Here is a 24,300-nt window from a genome sequence, read left to right as displayed (position 1 = left end):
ACTTATCCTGCCCGATCTGACCCTACTATACCCAGTCCTGCCCAGTGTTACCCCTCAAACCCACAGCAGCATGCCCAACACAGCCCTACTTTATCCTAATCTCTGTACTTTGGCCTGTATGACCCTGACCTACTCAGCCCTGCTTTCTATACTTCTGTATTATTTACTGATATTACAATATTCTGTTTTCTCCGCTGTCAGCTGTGGCTCGTTAGAAGTGAGTTATGACAGATTTCCAGTCATTTTGGACGCTGGTTCAGTTTCATTCATCTGTGGCAGGAGTCTGTGTGGTCAGTAGATGGTGCTGCTGACTGCCCTCTATCTAAAATCATGCACACTTCCATGCAAATTTCCAACATATGAGTCTGATGCTGGATTGGGCCTGTCCGTGGTGTCTCCCTGTCTTCCACCCAGTGCATGCTGGGATGTGGCGGCAGCCCCACATGATCCTGAGAAGGAGTAAGCAGGCATGGACGATGGAGAGATGGATGGATGGATTATGGATGACTTTGATTTCACCGGTCACGTCAGTATTGAGCCTGATGTCCAAGTGCTGCAGGCTCCTGCTCGGCTACAACAGCGGGCAGAGGGACAAAAATGGCTTTGAAAAACTAAGACAACCTTGCTTTTCCAAAACAGGAAGAGCAGCGTACGCTCTTACTGATCTCAGAATATTCTCCTGAAAAAGGTTATCGCTACCAGAACATTTTGACTTAGACCATCTGCAGTTTGACAGGTAGTGCTTGGTTTGTGAAATAATGTACTTTGGTTTCAGACGAAGCCGTTCTGTTGATTTAATGACCGGTTTGCAAATCATTTTATACAGGAAAACATTCTGAGAGCTTCCTGTTTCGGAAAACCAACGTCATCTAAACTGCTCAAAGGCGTTTGCAGTCGTCCCACTGGCTGCTGCTGTAGCCGAGCGGGAGCCTGCAGCACGTCGACATCAGGCTCAATCCTGCAGCGACCGGCGAGGCGACGCTCTCTACGTCTGAGGATGATGCCAGATAATCTGTAAACAGGGCCGGGGTTCCAAAATAGCAAACCTGTCTTTTAAGATTTTATGTAAATTTACACTTGATTAGTCGGTGGAGGAAGGGCAGGGGTTGCAGTTATTCACCAAAAAAAAAAAAAAAGAAAAAAAAAAAAAAGAAAAAAAAGTCCTGATCAGGAACATGCTTGTATATTTGCACACACACTGCGATCCCTCCACATCTTCTAATGAGCCCTGAGGAGGTTCAGAGCCTCATGTTGGGAAGCACTGGGTCAGCAGACGATGACCAGGCAGCAGACCGGTGGACTTTCTCTTCACATGACACACACACAGATAATGAATCCCTATTAGTGAGGACACGGCTTCGCTCGGCGCCCGGGCAAATCTGCCTCCAGAAATACCCTGAGAGCTGGCCGGGCCGCAGAGGTTACTCTCAGCATGTAATCCCCTCGCAGACCACAGCGCTGCACACACACTCAAGTAATCCGAGTAGTTACACTGACTTTCTGGATTACTCTGCTGACAAAACCTGCAGGCTACACTTTGGCTTGTAATAAACTCGTTATTCCATGTTTAATAATCATCAACAACCAGCGGCAAATGAATTATGAACATGTCTGCAATACCATAATCGAAATCCTAGAATGTAATCAGTCAGTTAGACAGTTTTGAGGAAAAGACATGTATGTGTAGTGTGTGTCTGCGCCTGTTATATCAAAATATAATTCTTACAAGAAGACACTTTCAAATGTATCTGGATTTATTTTTCATGTGTGTGATTTCACCCTGTTTATCTTTCATTCAAAATTATTTATTGTAGTTGTATTCCTAAAAATATTTACGCAATGCAATGCAGTTTTTCCACCACATATTTTAAATATTTGTTGATGAATGATTTCCAGAATTTCAGCTATTGCTCATGTGTTTACAGTTATCTTTATGGCGATTAACAATAGTCTTTATTTAATGAGATAACAAGAAAGCTGATTATTACTCTCTACCGCTCACACACACACACACACACACACACACACACAGGCCTTCATGTGAGGGAAATAAATCTCTGTTGGCTCTTTGCCGTCACCGTGGGTTTTTAAAGTTGGAGGTCCAGAATATTTGGTGTGATTTGCTGGTGAAAGTAAAGCCCAAGTCTCAGCGGGGGCCGGCAACAATGCATGATAATTAGCCTTCTGTTGTCATCTGGTTTGTGTCTCTGCCTCTGTGGACTGTGACCTCTGACCTCGTCCCCCCGCCACACAACAATCCCACCCCGCAGGAGGCCCAACCGCCCGTCAATCAGCCCCTTTCTGAGCGCGGGGCGGCCCCTGTTGAGACCGGCTGCCGGCGAAGGCTTCAAAAAACAGATCGGAGGGGCGAGCGGGGCGGGGAGAGACGGAGCGACGGAGGGGAGAACAAGAGCTGGCACTGAGACGGATGGGAATAAAGGATGAAATGATTAACAGATTGAAAAAAAAAATGAATGAGAAAAGAGAGCGACAAAGGTTTAGTTGGTGTGGAAAAGTCTTTGAAAGAGGCTGAGCTGCTACCTGGAGAGACAACACAGTGAAATGTGTGGCACTGCAGTGAGTCCTGGGTCAAATGGCTGCAGGGTTTGTCATATAGAAAAAAAACAAAAACAAAACAAAACAAAAACAGGCAACCACAGCAAAGTGCTTGCAAGTCAAATGTGTGTTTCTCCATGTTTGACAGTTGAACTAGAGCAGAAAACCCCACCTATGTGCTAAATGCACGGCAAAGCAAACAGCACGTTGTATTGAACACAGGTTTAACAACATAACACCAGTGTGTCTTTTACTAAAACATGCAAAAATAATTACACATTCAAAGTCCAAGGTTATCCCGAGGGCCTAAACCCATTTAACCTTAATTACTTTTTAAAGCTTTGCCCAAGGCTGATTTAACCCACCTAACCTGATTTAACCTGTTTTCACACGGTACGGTACACAGCACAGGCCGGGCTTCAAGAACTGGAGAACGTACACAGAAAATAGGCTGTTTTTAAAAAAAATAAGTGTAGGACATTCAGCACAGCAGGGAACGTATTATAAAGCTAGTTATGTCTAATTTGGAGTGTGAGGGACTGCACCATGTGAAAGTCTGTGCACACCACTCCAATTTAAGAGGTTCAAGTGTGGATTACACCTTTGAAACCTGATGGAATGGGACTTCTGAGAGACTAATCTGTAGGTTTACAGATGCAGATGCAGTTTATTTCTGTGTGTGAAAAGTAAATACACACGGTCAGGGAAACTGCTCAGTCAAATGGTTACAGGGGATTAAGATACTGCGCTGTTTGCCTCCCATAGCGTCCATATGTGCAGCTAGTGCAAGTTTCCAGACGGCAGCTGACTGATTAGTCTAGACATAATTGTGTGTTTAGATCTGTATGTAAACAATCCTCAGGCAAATATTCAATTATAAGGCCATTACAGTCGGACTTGCTGTCTCATGCTGCCACAGCAAGTCTCGCGAGAGTTTGCAGGAAAAAAACAGGCCTGGTCAGCGGTCAGGCAGCGCTGCAGTACTGCAGGACCGCCAGCAGAGGGAGGCAGAGGCTCAGTTTGAAAGCAGGACCGGCGGCTGGCTGTCAGGTCTTGCTGAGTTATAAACTGAAAACTGTAAAGGGCACAGTAATGATGAGGGTCAGCAAACAAAACAAGACCCCTGAGTTTCTGCTTCTGATTTTTTTGTTGGGTTACCTTCAGACCTTCAGACTGAAAACTCAAGCCTTCGTCTGCCTCTGCCTCACAGATGGCTCAAGGTTAGAGGTCAAGAACAGAAAGTAGTCCACCTTCATAAATGCTTCCTATAGACTTACTCTTGTTCAGCCACTTCTTCTTATTTCAGGTTTTGAATGAGGTTTTGAAAGTTGATAAAATACGTCCATCCTAACATTTGGTGAAACACTGCACCTGCAATGGAACCTGCACTGAAATTTTATTTTCCTTGCAAATTGTATTTTTTCATATAATTGTTCAGTTATTATCTGTAAATGGTTTCCTCAGGCCTCATGTGTCCTGGAGTTGTCTTCCCACTGATCTCAGGCAGTGGGTCGGGGTTTTGGTGTCCCATGATCGTCCTAATGCTGTTGGGTTCCATCTGCATTTTGGCATGAAAAACTTCCGTTTAATGACAAAGAATATCACATTAAAAAAAAAAGTATGGGCCTTCAGAAACTGAAAATGGTCAAACCCTGAAGCTGAGACATGTTTTGGTGGATTTACCCAACCTGTCAGCACATTTCTAGAAATCATGTGATTTATACGGCTGTGATCCTCTGACCAAATCCAAAACCAAACCACAAAAACAAACTGACAGGGGCGCACAAACTAACATAAACATGGCCGCAGCTCAATAATCAAATCCAAATTAACAATGCAGATCATAAAACCACGCGCTGCATGAAAAGGACCCGTCAGCCCACTGATATCTGCATTTGCATTTACAACTATCTTGTGGAAGGAACTAAAAACACGAAGTGGGTGGATCAACTGGGGCCTGATCATGGCAACAATTAGTCATCGCAGCTCATTTTCTTTTTCTAGCACTTGTGCCTTACATCATCCATGCACAATAACAGGAACAGAGTCAGGACACTCATTACTAATGTTGGTGATCTAGGAATTGAAGTGTGTCATGCTGCTGCACTCGAAACCTCTCTGGGTGAGTGCCTAAAATTTAACGTAACATGTAAACACTGAAAACGACAATGAAACAGTCGAGTTTACACGCCTGCATGCCTATTCCGTGGACGGCTTTATACGAAGCACCTTGCAGCACCGTGGCTGTGAACACTTTTATCATTTTAGCCCCCATTAAGGCCCTGAGCCCGGGAGTCACAGATATGCTTTCCCAACAGAGAGTCAGTGCGCAGGGAGGATCGAGGTTTAGCTGCAGAAGACCAGTGATCTCTTCAAAAGGCAGCTGTGTGACTGAATAGGAAGTGACAAGGTCTGCTGCATAATAGGAGGAGGTTAACACACACACACACACACACACACACACAGCTACCGAGCAACCACCTGAGTTATTTCCATTTTCATACACCAAATGCCTCCCATCAAGGACTTTTGGATGTGACTGTTTGCCAGGGGAAGAATAAAAAAAAAAAAAGTCCTTCAGAGAGGTAGAAGCAAGGCTATTGTCGCAGAGCTGAGCATGCTTATCCCTTTCATAAAACGTTCCAGTTACACCTGCGCTGACAATCTCTGACAAGCACACAGCACTTGACTTGCTGTTGACATGACTCGAATCATGAAATTGAAGCATTCAGACCAGAGACGGGCTGGCAGGACGAGGTCATCGGTTTCCAGGCACAAAAACACGCTTTTTTTTTTTTTTTTTTGGAATACAATAGAACCCGAGGGGAGCAAGAATAAAAGTCCCAGCTGTCACCGGGAGACATCTCGACTAATTCTAACAGAAGTGCGGCTTCCACTGAATCTAAAACAAATCCTCAAAATCTCCCAAGGGTGACTGACTATTAACTCAGCCTGCTTTGACGAGTACAACCGATCCATTTGTCCTTCCTTCTCCTCCGTGAAGTGCACATGCAAAAAAAGCTCCAAAAATAACATCAAATACTGACGTGCAGACAGTCTTGACTAAGGAAACTTACTCATTCTGACGTGCTGCAAAGCTCATTTGACTTACTAATAAACCGCATGAAGCAAAATAAGAAAAAAAAAAAAGAGGAAACAGACATCGATTTTTACCTGTTTTTTTTTTTTTTTTAATGAACCCTGATTATTGTTTAATTACAAATGAAGATGAAAAGATAGAAGAGGAACTGAAGTACAGACGGTTCCTCCATGATAAAATAGAGTCTGTCCCCCTGGAGAGAAAATTCACCACTGAGGTCGACATGAGTGAAAGAGAGAGAGAGAGAGAGAGAGGTGGACACATTTCAAATAATACAATGGTTAAACAATACAATGCTTTTTTCTTACAGAATCCCCCCCTCCCCCAAAAAATGGAAAAATATATGTACACAAGATCAAAAAACATGAAAGCAACAGTTTCTTTTTCCAATATAATGCAACGGGATTACTTGACCCTCCTCTTGTCCATGGTAACATGGTTACAAAATCAATCAGCGTGGTGTCAGGGATTAAAAAAAAAAAAAAAAGCTGACTAGTCTAACTACATGGGGAAGAGTGCAGACCGCAAAAAAGACAGAACAAGAAATTCATGGAGAAGAGGCGGGCCCTTGGCTTGAGGGTACAAAGTAATCAAAAATAGTTATGTTAATAATATAATAATTACAAGAGTAACGGTAATATGTCTCGAAAAATACAGAAGAAAAAGGATAAAAACAGCAATGAGACCGAGGGGAGAAAATATCAACATGGTGAGGGAAACAAAAGTTCCTTTCTTGTTTTTTGTGTTTTATTTCTTTCTTTCTTTTTATTTTTTTATTTTTTGTCTTGAAGCCACAACAGGCAAGGCAGCACAGGTGGAATAGTTAAAGTACAGCGTGACATTTTCAATTTTAGTCAGTCTTTTTCTTTAGCAGATTACGTTTGTCCTCCACCTTCCCTAAAATGCTTTGTTCCCCAGTGAAACTGAAAAAAACAAGTGAGGGAAACTTTTTTTTTTTAATGAACAATGTTAATAATACAGTTTAAGGATGTGGAAGGACAGATGTAGTTTTTTTTTTCTTTTAGCTAAGAGAAGAAGAACAAGCAACTGAAATTCAAAATGCCACCGTTTGCCTTTAGGAAACACAAGAGACTGGAGCTGGTTGGACAATCTGGACAAGAAAACTAAGACTGAACAACTCTGGCCAAGGCTTTATTTGGCCAACCTTCTCGAGGCTGTGCTGAAACAGCTTTGTGTGTATGTGTGCGTGGACGGCATAACCATAGAAACCACACATACACACAAGCACACACACACACACACACCAAGAAGAATCAACAGCTCAGATTATGGGAAGTCCCTCTCTCCACTCTGAGGTTTTGTGATGCCATTTCCTCTGTGTGTAAGTGTGAGTGTGTGTGTGTGTGTGTGTGTGTGTGTGTAGTTTCTATGGTTATGCCGTCTACTCCAGAGAGACTGCGGGGGCGTCTGATGTCACGTGTGATGTCATACTCCTTTATTCTTGCCACAGCAAAGCCTCGCTCAGACCAGGGCTTCTGTGTATGTGTGTGTGTGTGTGTGAATGTGTGTGTGCATGTTTGAGCGAGTGTGTATGGGTGTGTATGTTCAGTCCAACCCATGCAGACTTGAGCTCAACAAAGCTGCACGAGTCCACAGTCCAAGCCTAAAGACAAAGTCCGTTCACATGGCCAGCTGCCGTCCTGAGCTGGATATTAGGGCTGGGCGATATAATCGATATCAAATCAATATCATGACACAAGACTAGAAACCGTCTGGGATTTTGGATATGGTAATATTGTGGTACGAATTTTCTGAACTTATTAGACGCGTTTTAGCTGCTCTGTTATGGTTTGGACATCATATTCACACGACTAATGAGTGTTTATCAAAAATATCATTGTGTAAATATCTAATGAGAGCACCGATACTCATCTAAACGATATCATCAAAACAACGATATCGAGGTATTCGGTCAAAAATGTCCCGATACTTGACCCCGTCCATATCACCCAGCCCTATTCTGCCGTCCAATTAGAATACGAGTCCACGACCGGGTCTCCGCTGGAAACCTCCGCCTCCACATGTGAAGCACATCTGGGTCAAACAGTGGCAGCAAATCATTCTTAGTGTTTGTTTCCATCTGCAGTGAGTGCCCGAGGGGCGGGGTTTACCACGCAGGCGCGCCGACATGTTCAGGAAAGTGAATAAAACATCAATTTAATTTGATTTTCTGTGCCTTAAAACTCATTGACGGGCGCTGATGCGGTTAAGCCCCGCCCACCAGGCACCCAAAAGATGTTAAAACAAATGCATATGGAATATTTGGGTGAATATTATTTGACCCGTGTCGTTTATCCGTGTCCCGTAACACCTTTCGTCCCCTGAACACACAATACTTGCATTTTTTCTTTAGTTTTTTTCTTTTCTTTTTTTTTTTTAACAATATAAATATAATATTCTGATACCTGTGGCCTCTGTCATTGCAGCTCAACGGTCAAAAAAAGGCAAGGGTGAGAAGGCAAAGGCTGAATTATACTGGTAATAATATGCCCATTAGAATATATATACTATATTTATATATATATATCTGTATCTTTACCATTAAAAATAGTAGGCTTTTCCTGATTTGTATCAAATTACCATATTGAAATATAATATTTGTATTCATATATTTGAATAAAATATATATGTGTAGTTCTACTTATTCTGTATCTCTCTTTTACAAAAGCAGAAGGCAAGGTGGTACTGTGTGTGTATGTATGTGTGTCTGTCTGTGTGTGTGTGTGTGTGTGTGCTAGAGTAATGATATTTGTCAGGGGGTAATTGGACAAACTCTTCTGTTGGTTTAAAAAAGGCACAATCTCATTTGGAATTCTTTGTTCATTAAAATGGCCGCGATGGTTCGATTTGAACTTACACAAATAAAACGTCATAATAAATGTCATAATAACTTGCTGCTAAACATCTCATTGAAGGTTCGCCTGAGTTAACCTTGATGCTCGACATTCATTTCATGGTTCCCAGTCTCCCTAGACAAAATCAGTTCATTTCAATCGCTGAATCTCGGCTTCTCAAAAACATCGTATAAACATTTAGATAGGCTATCATCTTTTAAAAAAAGAAAAAAAAAAAAAAAAGAACAAAGAAAACCCTCAGATCACTGCAAATGCCCTTAAAACAGATTCCAAGATGCTGTCCATGTCCTTAAGAGGCACGAGCGTCTTTAGAGAGAAAGAGTTAAGTTTTTAACACGGGGAACGCAGAAAAGAGCAGTGAGCTGTTTTTTTTATGGATGAGGAAACACTACCAATGCCCTCAAACCTCCAAAGCCACCCTCTGAAGATTGTGCTAAGTCACAGAAAACTGGGAGCGCGCAGATTCCGACTGTGTGCTCCCAACAGTTTTTTCAAGGCCCAGTGTTTCGCACAAACAGTCACCAACAAACGCGTCCATAAATACAGCGTTTTCGCTTGCAGGGTGTTCCTCGATTCCACGAAATCTGCTCGGGAAAGAAAAAAAAAAAAAAGCAGAGCCAGATCCTGGTGGTTCCACTTCCCCAGAGCTTTCCACGAAGACTTGGATGGTTTTGCTGTGTGATGGAAACCGCATCCATTTCCTGGCTGTCCGCTTACCGCACCTCGGCGACAGTCAATCGATCGTTTGACAAAATCTGACTGACAGATCAGAGGTCAGAGGGGAGAAGTATTAACTTGGGACTTCTTCTGGCAAAGTTAAGGTGAAATCCAAACTTTCCTTGCTTCCATAGGCTTTGTATGTCTGTCCTCATGATGTCAAATCCACCCTCATTTAAACATCTTTACAGACTGTGGAGAAACAGGCTGAGGAGGCGCTAATGATGAAGAGACCACTCCAGTCTTGATACAGCCCTAAAGTGTCTGAGTTGTTTCCTGGAGAAAAAGGCCGTGATTGGAGAGTTGGCTGTAATCAGCTCATGAGGAGGGGGGGAAAAAATTCGCTACATCCCTCTTCAGTCTATAAGGTCCACTGGCAGGTGAGAGGTCTTATTTTGCTCGCTGTCCTCCATCTTTGTAAACGGCTGTATAGTGAGGTGCGCAGATAGAGAGGCACTTCTGTAATCTCTATCAGGGCTGTTGAATGTCTTTTTTTTTTTTCATAGCATCAGGATCTGTCTGTCTGGTGTGGAGAGGGGGAGGACAGAGGTGAAGAGGGGGATGGGGAAGGTAAGGAGGCCAGACACGGGCAACAAGTTCATTAAAATCATTTCAGCGACTGCACTACAATATATAGACTGGATCTGTGCTGCCAGAGGACAATGTGATTGATTCCATCGTGCCAGAAGCTCCAACACAAATAAACCAGCAGCCAAAGACAGCCCAGAGTTTTAAATAAAAGGAGCGCAGGTCTGATGTGAGACTCGACTGGCACTAAGATGGCAAGGAGGCATCGAAAAGGCAGTGTGCAATGAGATGTAGGGGACTCAGGGGCCAAACTAAGCCCCCTAATCTAGGCTCCTCACCTGTAGGGCACCAATGTTAAAGAGAGGACTGAAGATAGGATCAGTTTGTAGGCTAAGTGTGGTTGTGTTAGTGTTTTCAGTCACAGCAGAAATTCTCCGCCTGCTGCGTTCATGATGGATAAGGTGTCTAGGTCAAAAAGGCATCATGTCTCTCAGTGAATGTGAGGCTACAGAGGCACTTCTGTCTGTCTGTGTGTGTGTGCATGTATGTGTGTACTCTGTGTGTGTGTCATAAGAATCCCAGAGGTGTGTGCTTCTATTTAGGTAGGATCCCTGGTATGTGTACGTGTGTGTATCTCAGCAGCCTGTGTTTTCCAGAGACAGCTGTGCTGTAGCTCTCTGTAGCTCGGAGCTCGCTCTGCGCTGAGTGGGCGCTGGAGGCAGCACCACCCCCAAGCTGACGCCTCCGCCTCCGTTCTCCACCCCCTCGCCTCCTCTCCCAGCCTCCTCTTTCATCGCCTCCACCTCCTCGTGCTCCTCTGCCCTCACTTTCTTGTCCTCTGCCTCGTCCCTCTCTCCGTCTGCCTCCATCTTCTGGTCTTCACTCCAGCGGCGTTTGAAGCGCAGTTTCAGCGGGATGCAGCGCGTGCCTCCGGGGCTGATGGGAGCAGAGCCTTGCCCCTGTCCAGGCTCGCTCTTCAAGCCAATCAGAGGGAAGGGCAGGGTGACACCACCCCCCAGAGGAGGTGTGGCGGGGGTCTTGAAGACGTCCTCGTCGTCCTCCGGGTCATCGTCAGTGTTGCTGTGAGGAGGAGCGTGAAGACGGGCAGAGAGGCCGGTCCCGTTGGCATGGTGGTGGCTGTTGAGCTGATGGTGATGAGCTGTTGGGGTGAAGACGTCACCTTCGTCATCCTCGTCGTGGTGGTGATTAAGCTCATCCTCCTCGCTGATGTCGGTCACCTCCACTTCCTCCTCCGACTCAATGTCTGATATTGGCTCCACCTGAGGAGGAGGAACAGAAGAATGAGCGTATGGCATATAGTGCCGAAATGATGAATCGATTTCACAGAAAATTGGTTAAAAATTTTGATAATCAACTAACAACTCATCAAATCATTTTTCAAGTTAAATTCCTAAACATCTGCTGATTCAAGCTTCACTTCATATATTAAATGGTAATCAATTACTTGGAAAAAAAAATGATATATCAATTGACAGTGAAAATAATCATTAGTTGCTGCACTTATTTATTACCAAATGACTCTGAACAGATGTCTGTATCCTTGAATCACGTGTGAAAAAAGGTCACTTTGTTTTGAAGTGCTGCGTTAGTGCTGGTGTCGTCTATCACACCGTTTAATAATCTCATCAGTGTTTCCAGTAAATAGGTGGGGCACAAGTACCAGCTGAAAGAACTTTATTTGAATAGCTTTTAACAGGCAATTTTCATGTCTCATCCAAATGTTTGGGAAACCTTTCCACATCACTAAACACACACTACACTCTGTGTCAGTCATCACTCTCACCTTGATCTTAGGAGGAGCCATGACAGAGGCAGAGTTGGTGATCAGGCCAGAGCCAGTGAAGGAGGACTGACTGGAGGAGGATCCTCCACCAGAAGCAGCTGATAATTTCTCTCCTTCCCTCTGCTTGCGCCCCAGAGGCGGTGGCTGCAGCTTGAACTTGAACGGCAATGGGTGTTGCTGGCCCTGCGGCCCCTCCTCCCCTCCTCCATGCTGCTGGCTCAGCGAATGGGAGAGTGGCAGGGGTGGGCCGTGGAGGTGATGGGCAGCTGCTGGGCCGGTCACGGATGTGGAACCCATCTTCTCTGGAGCAGGGCGGTGAGGTTGGGGGATGACAATGTTGGGGTAGTGGAGGAAGGCTCGCGGGCTGAGGTGGTAGTTGTAGACAGACTGGGTGTGAGCCTGCAGGTAGCGCTTCATGTCCTCCGGGTTGAAGGAGAAGTGCGAGCCCAGCATGGGGGAGGACAGAGAGGGGGAGGGGGTGTAAGGCAGGTGGGAGGTGGGAGTCATGGACAGGGCTGGGGAAAGAGTTGGGGCCAGCAGACTGCCGGGGCCTGGCAGGGGAGACACGGGGAATGGGGAGAGGGGCTCTGGGTGGACCCTGGGGGCGGGCCTGGGTAGCCCCGCCGGGTTCGGTGCCCCACCATAGACCCTATAGAGAGACTCATGGGGCAGGCGGGGGTGAAGAAGCCCCCTGAAAGCTCTCTCGGGCCCCACGCCGCGCTCTTCGGCCCCTACTGCCTCCTCCAGCTCCGAGTTGGTTGAGGTGCCGTCGCTGCAGTCGCTGACAGAGCCGCGGGCCATGCGGCGGGCCACGCTGCTGAACATGCCCGGGCTGCGCAGCTCCTCATTGGGTGAGAGGACCTCTGACGGTGTGGAGGGGGGGAAACGGAAGTGAGTGCCTCCAGATGGAACGGGAGGGGCGCTCTGTGGGACACCTCGACCTGGGAAGGATAAGAGTGCGTAAAGATGTAAAGAGAGGGAGAATCAAGCAATGAGTTAGTTCAAAAAGGGCCTTTAAAACCTTTTCATTCTCTGGACCCCCAAGGTGATTTTGATTAAGTCATTAATTCAGTCACTAATTTCATTTTGCCGTGAGGCCCCTGATATTAAGATATTTGGTATATATATATTAAACTGTTTATGTGTATTAAGAGGTTACACTTCAAAGTGGTGAGATTAAATCACAATGTAAAATGATCACTCATGCATTTCTCTGGTATTGTAACAATTTCTCGTGAATTAAAATATTCTTCATTTTGCTAAGGGTCCCCAGACCCCACAAAGACGATAAGTTTAAATGGTTACTCCAAAGAGGTTCAGATTGGAAAGACGATGAAAGGAAATAAAAATAAAGCAGATTCAGAATCAGAGTTTCAGAGGAAAATTCAGAGGAAAATAAGGAATATGTGAGAGTGTGTGTGTGTGTGTGTGTCCCATAGCCTAATAATATTACCCAGAGGGTCACAGGCAGACAGAAAGAAAACACTGGGTAATACAAAGCCACAGATTCCCTTCTCTCTCAGCCACCCCTCCTCCTCGTGTCCCGCCCTCCCTCTGTCTCTCTCTCTCTCGCTCTCTCTCTCTCTCTCTCGCTCCTGCCAGGGAGACTGTGGCACTGCAATAAATTCTTGGCATCCATGCACGTGCCAGAATTAAATATTGGAAAAGTCGCTCTTACTGCCATCACAAACATGGGTTGGGTTGCTCTGTTTTTTCCAGCACCACTGAGCGCGCGCGTGTGTGTGTGTGTGTGTGTCTCTCTCTCTCTCTCTTAAATCTGCGTGTGTGGCTGTGTGTATGAGAGGGTATGTGAGTAAAAATGGTGTCTATGTGTCCATGCGTGTGAGTAGTGTTTATGTGTGTTTGTATATCAATTCGTATTGGCATGGGCTTGTGTGTGCGTGGGTGTGTGTAACCATCAAATCACAACATGTCAGTGTGTGGGCCACATCACAGAGAGGCTGTATTAAAAGCTTCATGCTGCACTTGTGTCACCCAGTATCCTTCACTCCATATGGGCTGTGTTTACACTGGGTGGCCGGGACCAGAACGAGACACGACTTCAGAGGAGGAAAGGGATAAACTGGGACGTGGCATGCTGATGTCTTACCATGTTAGACTGTGGGACACACACACACACACACACACACACACACACACACACAAACCCTGTTCTTGTATGCGTATGTGGATCTGCTCTTTCACTTAAATGATTTCTTGTTCACAACAATAATTGATGCGAACCCACTTCATGTGAATATGATTTGATTACACCGAGTGGCGATTTGATTACAGTGGATGTGCCGTTGCAGCCAATCAAATCAAAGCTAGACAAAGGCTCTGTATCAAACGGGCGGTCTGTTTGATTCTTAATGTCATTCGAGGAGTTACTGTGGAGAGTCACTTCAGGATTAATTAAAAACTTAGCTGTTGTGTAAGTGAATGATGAAGTTTAAGTGCCTGTAAGTATTGCAGAAGTGTGAATTTTTCACATATTAAGTATTTTGGATGGTGATAATTATTGTTGCAGGGTACATTTCTTTATGTTTACCAGTGAGATAGAAAGTTAATTTCTGAAGCTTCCCATCATCCACAAACAGAAGTCTAATCCAGACACAAGAAAGCCAGAAATGTTGTCATGGCAGAATAAACGCTGCATGAATATAATCTCGCTGTTACCCAGGAATGTGATCAGCGAAGCTAAAGAAAATAAGAAAAAAAAGCTTTTGACAAATTATATTTGAGCCATCCCATGTTGTTATTAACTATGTAAAGGTGTCTACAGGTGTAAAGGTATTATTCTTTGATTTTTTCTGATTTATTAGACATATTCATGGCTCCACCAACTTTCACAAGCACTGATAACAACTGTTAGCAATCTGGATCTTCCAATAATTTTAAAAACCAAAATACACATGCAACAGATTCTTGAGTGGGCTTAAGTGACTCCCTGTTCAACATAAAATGGACAGACCTGTTTAAGACTTCTGTTACATCCATAAGGAAATCACTGTCTCTGACGCTACACACAGCTTGGGAGTTTGTTAATTTGGGACGTCGTCCAGGTGTTTATGCACATATGTAAGCCTGAGTGTGTGTGCATGAATATGGATACATGTAATTATGGTGTGTGTGTGTGTGTGTGTGTGCGTGTTCGTACCGGAGCCCATGTCAATGAAGGGGTAGTTGACCAGCACTAGTTTGTTGAAGTTGAACTTGTAGGTGAACCGCTTCCCCTTGGTCTTGTGGAGGATCCTCTTGTTGTAGTAATATCTGCAGGGAGCGAGACAGACAGTGTTATTTTCTACCGAGTGAGGACAGTTTACACCCGTCGCCAGCAGCGTGTCCGAAAAACACCCCTGTTTGTGTCCTCACTAGTTCTGTTTCATTCAAAAGCATGAAATCAAGCACAGAGCCTCGTGAAATACACTGACACGGGCTGGTATGCTTGTTCTGAACATTATTACCATTGCAATCAGAGTGAGACAAACTTTCTCCAGCATGCGCAAAAACAACTTGCACACCCCACTATTCATTAAAGTGATTATCCTCATTTTGGGAACTGGATTTCAGGGACGCCCCTCTGTAGCAGGAAGGTAAATAAAAGTTAAAATAGACATGAATATAAAGAGGAGTGTTCACTCTTGGCTCGATAATAGATATGTTTAACTGAAACCAAACAAATATGCAGAAATAAGACCATGTAGACATGGGATTATCGTCGGCTATTTTATGCTAATTGAGAAAATACACCAAAAAAACAGTATGAAAAGGATTTAAAGCCCTTGCATTGGGTTTTAAATGGTGCATTTATGTGTTTAGAGCAAAAAAGCAACAAGACCTGAAGAGGGTCAGAGTGACGTGTGTGATGGAGCTGAGGCACGTGCCTGCACCGAGGCGGAGGAGACAGCAACATTGATTAAAAAGGGAGTGTTTGTGCTCCTAGAGATGGACGACAGAGAAGCTGCTTGTAACTCGTGACAGTTGACAAATTTAGCCGCTCAATGACTTTCCTATCAGTGCACCTTATCGGACTGTCACCCCATATGAAAAAAAAAAAAAAAACGATCCAGAAATCCTGGTGATCGATAGATAGGAAGACAGAGAGAGAAAGAGACAAAAGAAGATGAAGAAAGACAGAATGAGGGGCAACAAAAATGATAACTGAGTGTGTTCAGTGTGCGCGAGATGATAAACGATCAAGTCACTGGAAGTATATTCATTTCCTTTTGAGCAGAGCAACCTGTGAATCTTCTCTGCTCAGAAAAGTTGGCTGTTCAAATAAAGTTAAAGCTTTCCAGCTCTCCACAACTTTTATTTCAAAGAGTACAGTAACACACATCTCAAAAAACAATGGTTGGACAAGTGCTTCATGCATCATTGTAGTCAACAGGCAAGCTTTCTCTCTTCTCTTTCGTTTTAAATGATGCCTAATTAGCAATTTTGTCAGCCTCAATTAAAAAATATCACCAGCTAGTTATTCACCAAATGCAATGTTCATTTTCCATTAAGTTCTAGAAACAGTGTGTGTACACTATTCTGAAAACAAGATCTATGCTTTGAAATTTTTGTGTTCAAATAGAGTAAAAACTCTTAGTAAGACATTTAAATTTGAGGTGTGTTTAAAACTGTGGTCAAAAGTCATGGCTATAGGTGATGGAAATTCAGATTTTTGTCAGAAAAGTCAAGGGATTTTACACTTGACTTGTCCATGAATTTGGGGTGTGAGAACCTGGAGTGTGAGGTGAAAAGGTGCCCAAAACATGAAGCTTTCCTTTTTTGAGGTTTTGGGGCTGTGCGGGACGACTACACAGATGCAAATACGGCTTCTAGTGCCGCCCACCAGCGGTGAGAACAGAGCGACTCACCAAATAAGTTGCTTGGGGTGTGAACGCGGGGTTAGATTTAAACCCTCACTGTGGTTACTAAAGTAAGTGAGCCATCAGGACAGCCATTCTGATTTAGTGTTACACGGCCCGCTCTATTAGTGAAAATGCATTAGTCATCGCCGGTACACAGAGCAGCACAGTGGAGTGAATAGCAGGCCCCTGGCAGCTCGACTACAACATGATAAAATGGTTCCCTCTGACTCACCAATAGCCTCAGGACTCAACCACATTCATATTTCTCTGTAAAGAAGCTTCATAAAGCAGTGTCTCTCATTCAGCTGCGACTAGCCGCTCGATTCTGGGAAGTATAATATGTTATTCATCACTGTCAAAAGAAACAAGCAGAGACGAGTAAAAACACTGAACCCTCTGGCCACCGTGGCCTCAGGACTGCGCCGCTCTCGTTTTCTAACGCATAGAAAGTTTAAAAACGGGCACTTGTTTTCATTATGTCTTAACCAGGATGCCCTCCCTGTCCATCTTGAGGGAGACAGATTTTCGCTAGAGTGTACTTGTTTAATTCTGCAGAGGGCATTCGCTGTCAATAGTGGATGATACAGCACGGTAAAGCTGGTCGAGGCAAAGTCTATATCTAACTTTCCACATCCCTCCATGTATAGAGAGCCAGATGGGTGGGGTTAAGATAGTTTATTTACTGCCACACTGATAAAACAGATATTGCAGTGACCTTTCTGTAGCTGCCACTTTCATTTTTACTGTTTGATCTTGTTCCGTTTTTATTACTTGCACCTGTGTTTCCTTATTTCAGTTTCTTGTTTAGATTTTTACCCACTCTTATCTTACTTATTCACTTGCACTCTGCTGTATGTTAAAGCAATTTGGAATATCTGTTTAAGAGAGCTGTATAAATAAAGCTTCTTCTATTATTCTTGTTCTGGAGCAATATGTGACAGTGAAATGAAATGGTAAAAAGAGGAAAAAAAATACATACCAAGTGAGCCTGAAAGGATATATACAAATAGAAAATAAACCAAATCACCCAATAAACAACACACAGTCCCTGATGCAAAAAATGGAGGACCCTATGAGTAAATTACAGATCCTTTCCAGTGGCTGACCCTATCTTCATAGTCTTGATGTGGTTACAACTGCACTCATCTGGTGCCCTGCGTGGGCTCAAACAAATGAGTATTATTTGCAAATAATATCTGGTCTAGGTCTGGTCAAATTCCTACATACAGAACACAGCCACAGAGCTGCAAAAAGTTTTACATTTTCATTCTAATTATGATTTTGGTTTCGATGCATAATCACAGAATATTGCCACAGCTACGACAGTGAGTCATTTAAATTTCATTAAGACTGTCTGATGCAGTTGGAAACAGTCGAGATGTTGATGTAAGACGCTCAAAGTGCAACAAAATAATTAGCCGGATTCCTCAAACCGCTGAGACTAATGATGATCTAACAAAATAATCAGGGTTATCATATTAGCCGTAATCATGCAGCCGTGGATAATTGTACTCCTGCTTCATTGTGAGCAGTGTGTGAGTCACCGGTGCCAACAGATGGAGTTTGGCACAATAGAGAAGTAAGTAGAGTAGGAGTGTTTGAACCAGTCCCTCTGACTCAATGAGTGAAGGGCCTCTCCTGACAGAGCCTACCGCTACGCCCACCCACATACACAATAACACTCAGTCACACACAATCGCACTCAGTCACACACACACACTCGACAAGCAGGCACATAGGTAAACACATATACACACTGCAAAAAACACACATATGTGGAGGACACACAACCTGTAGACATATAGGTTAACAAAAACACTGTGGATAAAAAAAACAAAAAAAAACAAATGACACACTCAAACATTCTTACACACACACACACTCACTTACACCCGCCAGGAGGTTAACAGCAGCACTTGTGAAATGGTGTTATGATATGAAGCCTCTGTGTGGAGTAAAGACCGGAGGAACATAATGTTCACAGACGCGTGGATAGATGGATGGTACTTTGAACGGGTCGGAGAAAAGGCCAGGCACATGCATGTGAAAGGCACACACACACTCACTCACACACACACACACACACACACACACACACACACACACACACACTCAAACGCAGAGTATTGAGTCAATATGGGACAGCCAGTCTCACATTCCAGGCTCAGGCTTGCGCGAGGCCTCCAGCTCTTTGAAGACCATTTGAACTTCCTTCAAATAAACTGGAAAAGGAGATTGACTGTATAGACTGCACCCCAGTGTATTTAAGACACACAAAGACGCACGCACACACACATTTACATACACACACTTCAAAAACAGTGACTAACTTCAATCAAATGTTTGACATCTAACAGGGAAAGAGCATTCTTCTGACTTCAGATCTAATTAACAGCTCCATTCATATGAGAGGTTTATAAACCACAGAAAGACATTTAAAAGTAAGGTTAGCTCCAGCTGGGCAATCAGCGATATAAAAGACTCACTGTGGCCGTACAGAAAGTAACTGTTCCTGTTTGGAATTAAAAGTTAAATGCTAAATCCGTTTGAACTCAATTCCTGCTTAAGGATACCATCCGCAATCAATTTGAGCGTCTACATTTTTTGGTCTATTCACATCATATTATTATTTAGGAGTGTGACACGTTTCCTAACTAATCTGCGTGCAGCACCACTGGCTCCCATCCGGCAACTAATACAAACCTTCATTGACAATCCCTCGCTTGAGAGGGGCAGATTAAAAAATTAAAAAAAGCAAAAAGAGGATGAATAAATAAAACATCCCATTCGCCCCATTCTGTAATTAAATGAGTCAAAAGCAAAATTATACCAGCTCTGTAGTTTTATTAGTTTTTTTTAATTTAATGTACACTTAACCCAAAGTCAACCACATGTATTTTAATCTGCCTGTTTTAATGTACTGTTTGACTTATAAAATGCCTGTAATGAGTTACAAAAACAGTTAGGCTGTATATTATGCATGCTGTACAGCTTTTAATGCACGACAATGCTGCTTTAATGAGCATATTCCTCCTGAAAAAGATTTTTAATACCGATGCAACTCCACTGCTTGATTGTTGGTTTGTACAATAAAATCTGTTTTGTTACACCAGCACCATTTTGCAATTATTAGATTTATTTCTTTTTGCTTTTTATTTACCACTGTATATTTTATGATGTATATCTTCATTTTCATGTTCTGATATTGCAATGTTTTGGCATATTTTCTGGATTTTTTTGCATGTTTTCTTGTATATTTCTTCTATTTTGAGATGTTTTTCTTTTACTTAGATATACCTAAGTGCTCTGCAGGACTCCATTTTATATTTACAGCTGCAACAAACAGAATTTCTCCCTACTGGACCAATCTAGGAATCTGAATCAGACTTTAAACCAATTAAAATTTGACATGTCATGAGCCTGTTCTGCCATGCTAGTTAGTGCAGCAAATTCAAGCTGAAAATCCTTACAAACTATTTGGTGAATAAAATAAAACTGAGTGCTGTAGATATGATTTTTTTTGTCCAACTGCAGTCCTGTACAGGCGCAGAAATGGTTACACGTCTTCGGATTCGGGTCTAAACATGAACAAAATAGCATGAGCCTGTCATATGAGGACAGGTCAACCCAAAAAAAGGTTTAACTAATGATAAACAAGACACAGATGGGACGGAGGAGGGCTGACATATAACAAGGTGTTGGTGTGTGTGTGTGTGTGTGTGTGTGTGTCTGTGTGTGTGTTGACTAGGCAGTGTAACAAGTCATCACCATGGCAAACTATAACCCACACCAACCTACGACACAGGTGGTGACACTGATGACTGGCTGTGTGTCATGTGTGTGTGGAGTGTGTGTGTTTCTATGTGCGTGATGGTGAGAGAGCAGGCTGGGAGCTAAATAAAACTTTGCAGCATCCCACATGCGCTCCACAGAGGGTGAAGGTGTGTGTTTCTAAATCTGCCGTCTCCCTGGAGCTCTCACAGCATCTGAGACAAACAACTCATGAGAAATCACGATTTCTTTCTGTTTTTCCACCACTTTTTTTTCCCTCCACTGTCCGCATTTGGGTGAAAACTCTAGAGTGCAACAGCAAAAATAAGCTTAAACTTGTAGATAACGAACACAGCAAGCACCTAACAGCAAAGAGAGAAAAGATCAGAGCCAGAGTGGCCTGTGAAAGTGAAATGATCATGTGAGAGAGAAGAGAGAAGTGCTGGGACGGTGAACATGAGCTGCTCCGTCTTTTTCCAGTTTACAGTCTGGCAGTCGTGTAGCTCAGCAGAATCTGAATAAGGAGAGCAAGGGTCAAGGCCAAGAAAATAAAACGAGAGCTTTCATCGTTTCTTCTCTCTCCTCTTTTCATCCTCCATTTTCCATTTTTAAAAACTGCACACTTTTTTTTTTTTAAGATCGTGCACCATGGAGAGAGACATGGAAGACAAACACTGAGAATTATTTCGTAGCACCATGTGACTCATTTGTGCCGTGTGCACGTGCGTAAAAGCACATACACATTCACACTGCCACAGATTCCTCTGACTGCATCATACTCTATCCTCTACTCAGAGGTTTGCTATATAATCTTACCCCCACGGACACACCGCTACGCTTTACTGAGTTTATCCTAGTTCAGCTGGGGTTCAGACTTCCCGGACAAGCATAAAAAAATAAATCTGATTCCAGTTACTGTGACTTTATCCGAGCATGATGGACCTGTCTGCGCTCTTTGCTGTAAATTACCTTCTCTGGAGAGCATGCCAGTTAACAACTCATGGAAAAAAGAAAGCTGAATATGAGAGTCTGAATACACCAATCGAGACCTTCCTGGTGTGAACGCGGCCTCTGTCTCGTTGTCTCACCTTAGCGCTCGGCTGAGCTTGTCATAGTTCATCTGTGGTTTGCACTTCCTGGCCCCCCACAGCCGGGCCACCTCGTCCGGGTCCTTGATGACAAACTCTCCGTAGTCTCCCTGCCAGGCGATGACGTCATGGTACTCCTCTTTCCTCAGCAGCTCCAGGATGAAGTGCCACAGCTGGATCTGCCTGGAGCCGGGGCTCGACTCGGGTTTGTAGGCCCACTCCGGGAAGGCAAACCCTGGGGTGACGAACAGAGGGAAAGAGAGGGTGAGGAGCGTGACAATGTACAGAGGGAGTTAGGAGATAGGATATGAGTTCACTCCAGCTCCCAAACTCTGTGTAGTCTGCTATCTAACTTGTGTTATTTGCACTGAATGTAATTCACTGTTATCCTTTACCACGTTAGGTTGGTGAGCACTGTAGAGGCTGCAAGTTGTCCACTTGACTGTGGATGTTTTGGCATCAATACCACCAAGACAAGTTATTTCACAATGTCACATCTGGTCAGTTAATGACTGTCCGCACTGTGTATTTGTCCAATCCCAAATGGCAATTTTGTACAGGCTGACTTGGTTGGTTTTCCTTAGTTTAATGTAAGTGAAAGCCTTTGATGCATTTTTGAACTGTATTTTATTACAGTTAGATGTTTCTTCATATATAACAAAAATTTGGCTCTCCCAGTACTTATACCACGACTTACTTTTCTGTTATTTTATTTATTTGGGGTTTTATATACTATAAAAACTCCACACAGCAAATATGCCTTTTTAAAATATCAGTTCATGTCCCATTATAAGTATAATCCCTATTTTTTGTTAATTGAATCAAAGCTCATTTCTTAAAGGAAGGCCTTTAAAAGGGGAAGAGTAGGTCCCAAACTCTGACAGGAGAGGAGTGAGAAATTAGCACCAGGGACGAGGCAAAATGTGGGAGGAGCAAAGCAGCAACAACAGTGGATTAGCAGAGTGGAGCCTTTTTGAAAGGATACAGGACATGGAGCTGGCTGGAAACAAGAGAATCAAGGATGGAGCTTAAGGTTGATGACTCAACAACCTGCAAGATTCAACTGCTGAAAAAGATTTCTTAAAGTCTTTTCAGTCTGTGTTGTTGAAGAGGCTCTAGTGCCTTAAGAGAAACTGGTGATGAGCGTTAAGAGATAAATCTGTTCCCATACACCACAGTCAAATCAAAACCTCACCGCTATCACCATCAAAGCTGGAGAATCAGCAATGTTAAATCAGAGAGATTAACAGGCCTTGAGATGTCCACAGACAAAATATAAGCTCAGGTTTTATGACTGCTACAAGAACACACACACACACGTGCACACACGCACACGTGCACACACACACAATTATCCAACAGTATAAAAGTACAGGCTTTGTGTTGTAAAGCAGTGGGTGGCAGTAAAAGACTCAACACCACTTCAACACAAGGCCAGGCCGAATAGCAAAGGCACAGACACACGTGCGCGCGCACACACTCACACACACACAGACACAACTCATTAGGACCAGATGTGCCTTGGCGATCAGGCTGAGAAAGTTGAGGGTGGGAAACATATGGGCACACTGCAACAATGCTGAATGCTGTGTGTGTGTGTGTGTGTGTGTATGTTACAGTAAAGAAACACACTATCTTAAATACCAAGGTTACAGTCAGTTTCCCACAAGCAACAAAGCAGGTCATATCTATGTAGCATGAGCAGTAAACTGGTAACAATGATATGCTGAAGGATGACAGACTAACTCTGCAGTAACGTGGCCTATTGACCTGAGCTGCAACGACACAATTTATAACAAGCATGCTGATATAACACAAACGTTGTCGTATTGTATCTGAACAAAGCCTCAAAAACACCAGCACACAATGTATCGCTGAGTGGGCCTACCACCGTGACCTGCAGTGGCATTACCCAGGCTGCTTAAGTCCCAATTACACCTGGTATTAAAATGCAATGTGTATCTGGACGTGCCATCTGGATAATGGTCAATCTGATCATCCTCTTCACATTTACAGCGGCTATTTATCTGTCTTGTGGTACTCTGCATTACGGTGACCAATTTCAGGACTCCAGACTAACTTTTTCCCCCAGAGGCACTGATACTACCAGTTCATCAAACCTTTAATAGCTCCAACACAAAGTTTGGTAGCACCACTGTTCTCCGAGGAGGACAATATGCATATGCTTCCTCTTTATGTTTTTTTCATCTCAGCTGAATTGCTGATCAATAATCAACTTTGATTTACGACAAACTGCGAAGAGAGATGGTTTTGGCTGCAGAATAATAAGATTTATAGATGCTGGGTGGGAAACATGTAACAAACTTGCATAGATGTACAAAGCTAGTGCATAATGGGACCAAAAAATAAATGTGAAGCAACAAAGGCTTTCACTGTGAAGTAGCTGCTGGTGTGTGAATGAGGTCAATGTAAATGCTGTGTTCGCCACGAAAGGTTAATACACTCGATAAAAAATTTGTCTAAATATAAAAACTCTCCAGTTTTACTATTTTTTTGTGGGAGTCAGTTTGTAACATTGCAGAGGAGCAAATGAGGGCTACTATAGTGCCTTGCTGTCTATGGGTGAGTTAGGACATTTCTTACCAACAGGTGGTACAAATGCATTTACACCCAGTTGAGTGGCTAAAATCAATGCAATGTGCTGGTTGATTTGATCAGAATGTGATCAGAAAGCCTGCTGTGTGCATTTACACCTTGCATGAACATGCATTTTTCCTCATCCAGATAAGATATCCAGGTAGAGATAATACCAGGTGTAAACGGCCACTAAGTGAGTCATGGAAAAATCAACCAAGTCAGACACGGCGAATTCAAAGTCCACCATCAAGCACACAAAATGTAGCTGTGCCTGAGAAGGGTGTTAGCCCACAGCAGTAACAGAGGTGATGGTAGTAGTATTGTCATTACTTTAAAGACTACATAATGAGAAGTCTTTCCACTCAAATACCACAAGTGGCAGAAATATGCCTGAAATAAC

At 43.4% G+C, this 24,300-nt stretch overlaps 1 protein-coding gene across 1 annotated transcript in view; it reads right to left on the bottom strand.

Annotated features, from left to right (window-relative positions):
• Positions 1 to 6,080: 6,080 nt before the first annotated feature.
• Positions 6,081 to 24,300, bottom strand: part of erf (Ets2 repressor factor) — a 42,910-nt gene continuing 24,690 nt past the window's right edge. The window contains exons 2-5 of the mRNA XM_030063499.1: positions 21,303 to 21,537; positions 14,742 to 14,854; positions 11,582 to 12,522; positions 6,081 to 11,057 (exon numbers count right to left, since the gene is read on the bottom strand). Coding sequence (XP_029919359.1) covers positions 10,413 to 11,057; positions 11,582 to 12,522; positions 14,742 to 14,854; positions 21,303 to 21,537 — 1,934 coding nt within the window. The 3' untranslated portion in view covers positions 6,081 to 10,412. The remainder of the gene's footprint in view (positions 11,058 to 11,581; positions 12,523 to 14,741; positions 14,855 to 21,302; positions 21,538 to 24,300) is intronic.

Source organism: Myripristis murdjan, chromosome 11 (genome assembly GCF_902150065.1).
Source record: "Myripristis murdjan chromosome 11, fMyrMur1.1, whole genome shotgun sequence".
Taxonomy (NCBI): Eukaryota; Metazoa; Chordata; class Actinopteri; order Holocentriformes; family Holocentridae; genus Myripristis; species Myripristis murdjan.
Note: the sequence above shows the minus strand (reverse complement) of the source record. Positions and strands in the feature narration are given on the sequence as shown.